The sequence below is a fragment of the Lactuca serriola genome, chromosome 4 (genome assembly GCF_051521515.1).
Source record: "Lactuca serriola cultivar US96UC23 chromosome 4, Lser_US96UC23_V15, whole genome shotgun sequence".
NCBI lineage: Eukaryota > Viridiplantae > Streptophyta > Magnoliopsida > Asterales > Asteraceae > Lactuca > Lactuca serriola.
Genome location: NC_136411.1, coordinates 86,534,422 through 86,545,703, shown reverse-complemented (window position 1 = coordinate 86,545,703; position 11,282 = coordinate 86,534,422). Strand labels below are relative to the sequence as shown.

General features: G+C 42.9%; 1 protein-coding gene across 1 annotated transcript; it reads right to left on the bottom strand.

Annotated features, from left to right (window-relative positions):
* Positions 1 to 528: 528 nt before the first annotated feature.
* On the bottom strand, positions 529 to 2,473 carry LOC145102058 (polyphenol oxidase, chloroplastic-like). The gene has a single exon (XM_079039391.1). The coding sequence runs from the start codon at positions 2,432 to 2,434 to the stop codon at positions 644 to 646; it is 1,791 nt and encodes a 596-aa protein (XP_078895517.1). The 5' UTR covers positions 2,435 to 2,473; the 3' UTR covers positions 529 to 643.
* Positions 2,474 to 11,282: the final 8,809 nt, after the last annotated feature.

Genomic DNA, 11,282 nt, shown 5'->3' with positions numbered 1-11,282 from the left:
AAAAGGATAACTGCTAAAAGTACTGTTAGCAGTCCTTGTAACCTAAATAAATTTCATTTAAATCAGCCAAAAATGAGATTTGTGGATTGTGGGTAGGGCTGCAAATGAGCCGAGCCGAGCTCGAGCCTAACCAGGCTCAGGCTCGGCTCATTTAACTATTTATAGGCTAGAGCTCGAGATCGGTTCGTTAAGAATTGTACAAGCTCGAGCTCGGTTTGGGTTCAGCTCGTATATGATATACTCTAATTTCCTAAAATGGTATTTATTAAATTTTTATTTATTTTAATATATACAAAAATAACAATAATTTTGTATTATATATATGTAGGCTCGTTTAGGCTCGCGAGCCTAATCGAGCCAAGTAACAGAGGCTCGAGCTCGTTTAATAAACAAGCCTAATATTAAGCTCGAGCTCGGCTCGGGCTCGTTTAAAATCGATTTCAAGTCGAGCTTTTAATGATTCGATCTCGAGTAGCTCACGAGTAGCTTGACTCGTTTGCACCCATAATTGTGGGGTTCAAATCCAACTTTGATTTCGAAATTTATTTTTATTGATGATACATTAACCAAGCGACAACATATTTACCGAAATAACTCATAATCATAGTTTTTTATTTTTCCAGAAAATGAAAAGTTATTTTTATCAATCCTCATGCTCGATTTTAATCCCTTTAATGGAAACTTCACCACCTTTGTTTTTCGGCACCAATGTCACCAACACGTTGTCATCATCTTCAGCTCCCAGATCCTCCAAAAGCTCACTTATTCCTAACCTCAATCTTGTCTTCACATTCTTCCCATGCTTATGCTTATGAGGGACATTAACAAAACTTCCGGCGAACTCCGTCTTATCTGCCGTGGCCCTCATCCCGTCATCTTCATCGTTCACAAACACATCAAACTTCGCAAACTCATCTCTCTTCACTTCAATTCCTTCTATCACCAAAATTTCTTCTTCATCCTCTTTCTGTTTCTTGCTCCTGGATTTCTTCGGCCTTGGAACCAGCACTTTGATCACCTTATCAAGACTCGCCGGAAAAACATCTTTTGCAAAGGGTATGTGTTCATCGGCTCGAGCTACAGCGAGCTTCTTAATCTTGCTCAAAGCCCTTTTCAGACGTGGTTCGGGTTTGCTTTTTAGCCATGGTATATCTACATCTTGATAAACGTACCCAAGCTTCTTGGAGTCGAGACAATCCCTCACCTTGACTCGAACCATTTCAGCGTTCTCATCGTAGAACAAGAACGAAGAATCAAGCCAGTCTTTATCTGTAAAATCATTCCTTCTTCCTCCTAGAGTCTTCCAAACTGACCACATTCTGTCGATATTCGCATGATGTGCATAGAAAATAGGGTCTCTGGCTGCAGAATAAAAGTTACCCATGTCTTCACCATTTTGTTGGTTCCTATCTCCGGTCCAGATATGAACTGGGCCATGTGGTATGCCCTCGAGCGAGCCACCGCCAGGGCTAGCCTCATCACCAGCACGATAAGGACTACCCATGAAAAGACTAGCAGTCTTGGAACTAGACACCATTTGTCTGTACATAATTGTGAGATTTGTGGAGGTTTGTTTCGATCGGCTAAGATTTTCATCGTCACCATTGTAGTCAAGATCAATCAAAGACGGTGGTTGATGCTTCGCATCACGAAGAGCATCGTACAACGGAGATTTCTTATTCGTGTAAATATCAGGGATCTTCATGCCATCAGGTGCATCCCAGTTCCAAAAGGGGATTGCGAAATTTGGATCATCGATTAATTTGCCACAAATTTTCTCGAAGAAGTATAAGTAATAGCGGTGGAAAGGTAAGAACAACCATGAGCCATGGACTTGAAGCTCGAGATCAGGGAAACCGACTTGATCGTATGCCCCATCGCAATACGCACAATGAACAGCAGCTTGTTGCTTGAAACTACGAGGATCGTCATCTGGGAGAGCTTTCATGAGCTCGATGGCTTTATTGAACTTGGCTATGTAATCTTTATTAGCCAAATGAGCTGCCGGACGGACTCGGAAGGTGGTTGATGGTGGTGGAAGTTTGAAATCGAGAATCTTTGTAGTGTATGGAGGGCAACAGTTTGTAGGTACAGCCCCTTGGGGTAAGTCAGCCGGACCACATTTTGTGAGGTCCGGTGCCATAATCGGAGCTGCATACGCCAATGAGTTTGACCCAAAAGTGGCGGCGGCGCCGTAAAGACCTCCGAGACCTAATAAGACGTTTCTCCTATCAAATTTGCCGGAGTTTTCATGGTGATGGTCATCATCATCTAGGGCGCCTTTGCATGAAACTGCATGGCGATGGTTCGTGATTCGTGCTATGGGAACTTGAGATGATTTGAAAGAGAAGGAAGAAGAGTACGTGGAGGAGGAGGAGAAGCACCGTCCACCGGTGGTGGTGGTGGTGGTTGGTGATTGTGCAAGAGATGCCATTGTCTTATTTTGAGCGTGCAGATATTGTGAAGAGTTGTATGTTTATATAATGCCTTGGTCCTAGACCTTTTCAAAGGCAGCGCGCTAGATCTGCGTATTTATCAAAGTTGACAAACATAAACAAGTACTATAATCACATGGAAAGAAGTAATTTATATACATATTTTAATTTTAATTAAAAAGTTTTAATATGAACTGGAATAGAATTTGGCAAATTGGCAATTAATCATAAAATTTTACGAAAACCTCATAAAAGTAATTAAAGATATTATTTCGTTTATTTAAAGGATATTTTCGATTTATTGATTAAAGCGGTATTTTTTCTTTTTCTTTTTTTTGTGTGTGTATTTTTTTATTGTGCTAGTTTTAGATTTCTTCATTTTCTCTATATATTTCTAAATAAAAGGATTTATCCGATGGAAGCTTAATCAAAAGTTTATTTACTTTTTGAAAAAAGAGTCCAATGAAGTTTCCAAATCGTTAAAAAAAATCAATTATGTTTTCTATGTTCAAAAAAGACCAATGAATTTTACTTTTATCTAAAAAAAATTCAATTAAGTTACATTTTATTCAATTCTATGGAAATCAAATAACAGGAAAATAACTAGTAAGATGTTTTCAAACCATTCAAACCCCAATCATGCTTTTCAGTTCAATAAAACCCAACGAACTTAACATTTTAAACAAATAAAAAATGATCGAAGTTTTTTGAACGGTTTGAAAAATTCTTTGGACGTGTGAGCCATTTTCCCAAAAAAAGATCTCTAAATGTTATATCGATATTTTATTTATTTATTTATGAAAGCATACTAAAGCAAGAGACATATATTATTTAATAAGCAATTATTAATATTAATATCTATATCTACATCTATATCTATCTATATATTTTATCTTATCATATATACTTACTTATAAAGCTAGCATTTTTTCTTGAATCTCATGCATTTGAAACTCTATTTTTTAACTTCCTCAAACCACATTCAATTGAAACTCCCCTTTTTAACTAATGCAACTCAAAAGTTTTCTTAATTATGATTTAACACTCAAAAGTTTTATAATTTATATTATCTTTAATTAGCATTTAGTGAAAGGTTTAGTATAAAAAGACAAATCTTTTGTGTCTTTTGTGTTATATAAAATCTTACATGTAAGAAGGATTTGAAGATATTGTGATTCAAAAGTTTTTATGTAGTTGAAGCATTCACATCCAAATATGATGATTTGAAGAAATGGGTTATGTCGATCCAAATATGATGATTTGAAGAAATGGGTTATGTCGCATCGATGGTAATTGTAATATGATTTTTTCTTTCAACCAAAACAAATGAAACTTTTCTATTCTTTCTTTATATTCAGTTTCTCATTTAATCTTTATATGTGATTTGTGTGTATTACTCAATCTTGAATGTGACTCTCCAAACATCAATGTTTTGCTTGGAATATCTTTCTGATTCTTCTTTTTCAAGAAAAATATTTTGATTGCAGGTTAGTAAAGAATTGTCATCAAGTTTCTATGGTTGAATGGTTTTAAATGAAGAAAGAAAATTCATAAAATGGATATAGGTTTTTTTGTTCCAGCAAAGTTGACGAATGTTAGTTTTTTCTTTTGAATTAAGTGTATGTTTATGTAACATATTTATTTATATATTCAGCTATCCAATGCTCTTATTTATTTGATTGTAGTTTTTCTATTTTGATTATCTTTATTTTCTATTATATTTTTGTTGGGTTATCTTACAGAACATATTTAAAAGATAACATAATTTTGAACATTTGATATGTAATTATGATAGACTTATCATGATATGTTCTTCATATGAAAGTAATTTATACATATTACTACGACAAGAATTACATATGACATTTATATATATATATATATATATATATATATATATATATATATATATATATATATTATGTGATTTGTTTAACATGTATATGCACCTATATATGTTATAAATTTATACTTAAATATCTTTATATTTAATAATTGAAGGGAATAAAATGATGCGTCAAAACCAATTATTTACACAATAATAATAATAATAATAATAATAATAATAATAATAATAATAATACATTTCCAAGTACCACATTCGTTTGAAACTCACACTACAACTCAAGAGTTTTCTAATTTATGTATATTTATTAGTTACAACTCAAGAGTTTTTAACTTATGATTATTAATTAGTAATCACTAATAACTTTTTATTTTCCTTTCTTTTTGTAACGCCCCGTCTCTGGTATGTTGTCCCCGTGGCATTTATTTAGAAGTTTTATTGAGGGACTCGGTGAGTCTATGGCCTGACTCGTCGAGTAGGGTCGAGTTTTCGAGCACGTGTTAGTCGGCGACTCGGCGAGTCCATATTCGGGACTCGGCGAGTCTGCCTGTCTGGAAGAAACCCTAAATCCCCGGGTTGCTCATTATTTAAGCAATGTTTTGTGCCCCAAACTAGACTCCTTCACCCTCAGAGAGTTGTGAGAAAACCCTAATCCATCCCTTATTTGTTTTAAGTGCTTTTGTGTGGATTTTGAAGGCTTGAAGAAGAAGAAGAAGAAAGGAGCAAGGAGAAAAGGTGTAGAGCAAAGATCCAAGGGCAAAATCAGAGTTCATTGAGGTATTTCTCGGATTCCTTCTGTTTTATGCTTTAGACCTCCATTAGAACTCTTCTAGGGCTAGTTTGATGCATTCTCCAAGCCTTATAGTTGTATGGATGCCTTAATAGGTCGAGATATCTCTAGATCTGTTCATTTAAGAGTTGTAGAGCCCGGATCTATTGCCTTTTTGAAGATGCTTTGCATAAGAACCCTAGATCTACCCTTCTAAGTGCCTTTTTAGCCTATATCTCCTTTTTCATGTGTATGTACACGTAAAGTTGGAAACTTTACGTGGTGGATCAACTTATTGGACCCAGATCTATCATTTGTATGCGCTGGATTCAAGTAGAATCGAGTTTAGAGTAGTTGCATGGATGTGACTCGGCGAGTCGGAAGAACGACTCGGCGAGTCAGGTCGCGAGTCCCGTTTTTCCCCTTTGTGAGTGTTGTCGAGTGGAAGCCGTGAGTAGTAGAGTGGACTCGGTGAGTTGGAGGGCAGACTCAGTAATGGAGGGACTCGACGAGTTGTTCATACAACTCGGCGAGTCCAAGGCAATCTTCTTAAGATCAAGAACAACTCGTCGAGTTGTTCATATGACTCGGCGAGTCGGATGCAGATTGTCTGAGTTCTTGGATCGAGAGGGTACTCGTCGAGTCGATGCCATACTCGACGAGTAGCCACGAGTGGGGTTGTGATATGAGACTAGAGACTCGGCGAGTTGGCGGCCCAACTCGGCGAGTCAGGTCAACTGTGGGTTGACTTTGACCGGGAGAGTTGACATTGACCAAGGGTAAAAGAGTCATTTTACCCCAGTGCAGTGATTAGCATTTGATTGAGTGTGTTTATGGATTTGTAGCCGGGGAGATACCGGAGCAGCAGCAGTTAGTTTCCAGAGCCATTCGCACAGCAGCCAGTTCACGAGGTGAGTTTCCTTCCAGTAGGAACGGGTCTAAGGCCACAATACCGGCCCGTTTAGCTAGCAGTCAGCTTCGGACCTCGATCTGATGTAGTAGTTAGTATATTTGATGCCTTCGTGGTTCAGACAAGATTTATGTGTTTATGCCAGTTGATATGTTTATGCTATGTTCAGTCAGCTTCGGACTTCGGTCCGATGTAGGGGACAGAGGTCCCAGTCATCTTCGGACTTTGGTTCGATGTAGGGGACGTAGGTCCCAGTCAGCTTCGGACTTCGGTCCGATGTCCTAGTCAGCTTCGGACTCGGTTCGATGTAGGGGACGAAGGTCCCAGTCAGCTTCGGACTTCGGTCTGATGTTCCAGTCAGCTTCGGTCTTCGGTCCGATGTAGGGGGCAAGGCCCCGGTTAGCCGGACTTCGGTCCGATGCAGTGGGCAAGGCCCAGTATATGCTTTATATGTTATTGTGTGGTATGTGGTAGTTTGGGGGAGCTCACTAAGCTTCGTGCTTACAGTTTCAGTTTTGGTTTCAGGTACTTCGGCAAGCAAAGGGAAGAGCTCGGGATGATGGCATCGCACACACCACAGCTTCAGTTTTATCCTGGGAGTTGATTCAGTTTTCTTAGACATGTTTTGATACAGTTGTGACATAGTTTTCTCACAGTATTTTAGTATGGTTTTGAGATACGCAACGCATGGTTTTATTATGTTATACTCAGTTTATGATTTTTAGTTATATTAAAAAATGAAATTTTCGGGTCGTATTTTTGGGTCGTTTCAAGTTGGTATCAGAGCCTTGGTTTGAGGGATTTGGATACACTTCTGGGTGTATCTGAACTCAAACTAAGGGAAAGATAAAAAGATTTTCAAAAGGAAAATGTTTTCGAAAGAAATTTTGAAAAAAAAACACTTAGAAAGAAAAGAATTTTTAAACAAGATAAGGGTGTGGTGCATGCGATTAGCCGAGCTCAAGTATGTACTCCCAAATTACCCATACAAGTTTCAGTTTCAGTCCAGTTTCAATAGAACAGCATGCTAGTATAGGACTAAGGATCTAGGAGGATGCCTTATGTGCCTGCTATATGTGTTTCAGCTTATTGAGAATTGCATGCTAGTATTGAGTAGACAGCAGTAGGATAGCCTGTTTAGGTTATGCCTGATAGTATGAGTTTAGCATTGTATGATAGTACAGTTTCCTCGTTATGAGGACAAAATTGCTTGAATAGTTTCTTGTGTCCGAATGCTGCTTGCTTTGTGCTTTGTGGGACTCTGAGTGATGGGAGTTAGCCATTAGGTGAACACGTCACGTCACATGTGATCAGGGTTGAATAATCTCAGAGTGTTGGGTTTGGCCCTATTGCGCAACTCTTGTTTGAGTCCAACCACTGTAGGGATGAGCCTTTTACTCGAAGGATTATCTGAGCCTCATCACATGTGATGGTATTCAGGTGGTGGCTAATTGGCATTACAAGGAGGCCTTCAGCAGCTGAGGATTGGTTTGAGTGGAGTCAGAGATTTCCCTAGGGCAAGCCTAGGATGAGAGTAGCAGAGATCAGTAGTAGTAGAAGTGACTTGGTGGAGTCAAGGCAGTTCTTGAGGAAAGTACGGATAGATGTGGAAGGTAGTATGGGCCCGTACTAATGAAAGCAGAGGATCCGTACTCGAATCAAGGAAGGTCGAGACAAGACCAGGAAGCTAGTAGTAGTATCAATGATCCCTCGAGATATTTCAGTTTTCTGATGTTGCTATGATGTGTTTCAGAATGGTGGTTTTGCGTTCGAGGCCAGCAGCCGGCAGTGGAGGTGCCGGGGAGGGATCAGGATCAGGCTCGGGGAACGAGCACATGGATGAGCAGACCAGAGAGTTTCTTTCTTCAGAGATTACTCGTATCATATTAGAGCAGACTCCTGTGATCTTCGGTTCGATCAAGGAGGGTGTCCTAGAGCTGATGGATGAGAGATTGGGCACCTTCCGTGCCGAGGTGGCGACCATGATGGGGTCGCGCACACTTACATTCAGGGAGTTCAGGGCATGTGGAGCTCCAGACTATCATGGGGCGTGGGACCCCATAGCGAGTACTAGATGGTTGGCGGATGTGGCCAACACGTTCCGCACTAGCCGGTGTCCCGAGGGGGACAAGGTCAGATTGGCGTCCTGTCTTCTGAAGCACAGGGCACGGGATTGGTGGGAGGAGGTCGGACATACCATGGGAGATGATGCAGCATTGGATGCCATGACCTGGGCTGATTTGTCTACCAGGTTTAGGGCGGAGTTTGCACCAGTTATTGAGGTGCAGCAGTTAGCCAGAGAGTTTCAGGACCTCACCCAGACTACAGAGACCGTGGCGGAGATCACCGCCAAGTTCAGGGAGAGGGCTCTTCTTGTTCCTCAGTATGCAGCCAATGAGGAGATGAAGAAGGCCCGTTATCATGAGATGTTGCAGAGCGATATCCGCCAGTTTGTGAGCCGGTCCAGCTGTAAAACGCTGGACGACATGATTGCTAGGGCTCGAGAGAGGGAGATTGATCTCGAGATGGAGAAGAAGAGGAAACCGGAGGCGGTTTCGAGTTCAGGAGGTTCGGGCAAAAAGCCCAAGGTTTCAGATCACAGATCCAGGACACAGCCGAGCCACAATCGATGTGGCAGGTGTGGGAAGATGCACGATGGGGTGTGCAAGGCAGGGAGTTCCGGCTGCTTCAAGTGCGGTCGGACTGGGCATTTGAGCAGGGATTGTACGGCCCCTGCTACTGCTGTGGCAGCATCAGATCTGATTTGCTTTCAGTGCAATCAGAGGGGACATAAAAAGTCCCAATGTCCGAGTTTAGCTGCAGTAGGAAAGGTGGCTGCACCTGCCCCTGCTACCTTGAGGATTACAGATGGCCGGCAGGGCCGAGCTGAGGCGCCAGTGGCGAAGAGTAGAGCGTTTCAGATGACAGCCGAGGAGGCGCGAGCGAGTCCTGATGTGGTGACAGGTATGTATCTTCCCTTCACCTCTGTATTATTATTGTTTGATTATTGCTTATGATTGTATGTTTTATATAGGGTCGTTCTCTGTGAACGACATTTCTGCTATGGTATTATTCGATTCGGGGGCTACCCGATCATTTGTATCGCTTGCGCTTAGCAAGAGATTTAGCAGAGCTCCAGGGGAGCTGGATTGTCCACTAGAGGTTGAGATAGCAGATGACCGGACTGTGAGGGTCGCCAGAGTGCATAGAGGGTGTTCTCTTCAGTTGTTTGACGAGCAGTTTTCGGTGGACCTGGTTCCTATTCCCTTGCGAGGGAATAAGGTTATTGTAGGCATGGATTGGCTAAGCCCCAATGGGGCGGTGATTGATTGTGAGCTTCAGCTAGTGAGGGTTCGCACTCCCAGTGGGGGAGAGTTAGGGATTCAGGGCGAGAGGCCACAACGCGGACCGACCTTTTGTTCCGCCGCAAGGGCGAGGCGCTATTTTCAGCAGGGTTGCGCTGGTTATGTAGCTTATGTTTTGGATGCCCGAGAGAAGGGCAAGACGTCAGTTGTTGATGTTCCGATAGTGCGAGACTTCCCGGATGTATTTCCAGAGGATTTACCGGGAATACCTCCTGAGAGGCAGGTTGAATTTAGGATCGACCTGATTCCTGGTGCGGCTCCGATAGCCAAGGCACCGTATCGCCTACTCCCCCTGATATGCAGGAGTTGTCTACGCAGCTGCAGGAGCTGCTAGACAAGGGTTTCATTCGGCCGAGCAGTTCGCCTTAGGGAGCGTCGATCCTGTTTGTGAGGAAGAAGGATGGGTCGCATCGTATGTGTATAGATTACCGGGAGTTGAATAAGGTAACGGTGAAGAACCGTTACCCACTTCCGAGGATAGATGATTTGTTTGATCAGCTTCAGGGAGTGTCTTGGTTCTCTAAGATCGATCTACGCTCCGGGTATCACCAGATGCGGGTTAGGGATGAGGATGTTCAGAAGACTGCTTTCAGGACCAGGTATGGTCATTATGAGTTTGTGGTGATGCCATTTGGGCTCACCAATGCTCCAGCCGCGTTCATGGACCTCATGAATCGCGTGTGCAGGCCGATGCTGGATCGGTCAGTGATAGTATTCATAGATGATATCTTGGTGTATTCCAAGACGCAGGAGCAACACGAGGAGCACCTGAGGGAGGTTCTGGAAGTTTTGAGGAGGGAGAGACTTTTCGCAAAGTTCTCCAAGTGCGAGTTCTGGTTGCGCGAGGTGCAGTTCCTTGGTCACCTCGTCAACCAGAAGGGTATTTTGGTGGATCCGGCCAAGATAGAGGCCGTGATGCAGTGGGAGGTCCCGAAGTCTCCATCTGAGATTCGGAGCTTCCTAGGGTTGGCAGGGTATTACCGGAGGTTCATTCAGGATTTCTCCAAGATAGCAGTGCCGCTCACCCGACTGACCAAGAAGTCGGTGGTATTTCGTTGGGGGCCTGAGCAGCAGGCAGCGTTCGAGACCCTTAGACAGAGATTGTGCGAGGCTCTGATCCTTACCTTGCCAGACGGAGTAGAGGACTTCGTAGTCTACTGTGATGCCTCAATTACAGGTTTGGGAGCAGTGTTGATGCAGCGAGGCCATGTGATAGCTTACGCCTCGAGGCAGCTGAAGCCTCACGAGGCTAATTATCCTACCCATGATTTAGAGTTGGGGGCGGTTGTGTTTGCTCTCAAGATTTGGAGGCACTATCTTTATGGGGTCCGTTGTACTATCTACACGGATCACAAGAGTTTGAGGTACCTTATGGATCAGCCGAGTCTGAACATGAGGCAGAGGAGGTGGTTGGATGTGCTGAAGGATTATGATTGTGAGATCCTTTACCATCAAGGGAAGGCCAACGTGGTGGCCGACGCCCTGAGCCGCAAAGTGTCGACAACCCCTACCAGAGATGTGTGTTTGAGGATGATAGTGATTACTCTGTTGTTGGAGCGGATCAAGGAGGCTCAGGGTGAGGGCCTCAAGAAGGAAAGGCAAAAGTGTGAAAGGATAGTGGGCCGAGTATCTTCGTTTGATTATGATAGTCGGGGATTGCTGACACTTCATGGGAGAGTGTGGGTACCGTACTGGGGTGGGGTACGGTAGGTGTTGATGGACGAGGCCCATAAGTCTCGGTTTTCTATCCATCCAGGGGCGACGAAGATGTATAGAGATCTTCGACCCGATTATTGGTGGCCCTGCATGAAGCGGGATGTCGCTTGGTATGTTGAGAGGTGCCTGACCTGCAGGAAGGTCAAGGCGGAGCACCAGAGGCCTCACGGCAAGATGCAGCCGTTGGACATCCCCGTGTGGAAATGGGAGGACATCACCATGGATTTTGTCACCAAGCTTC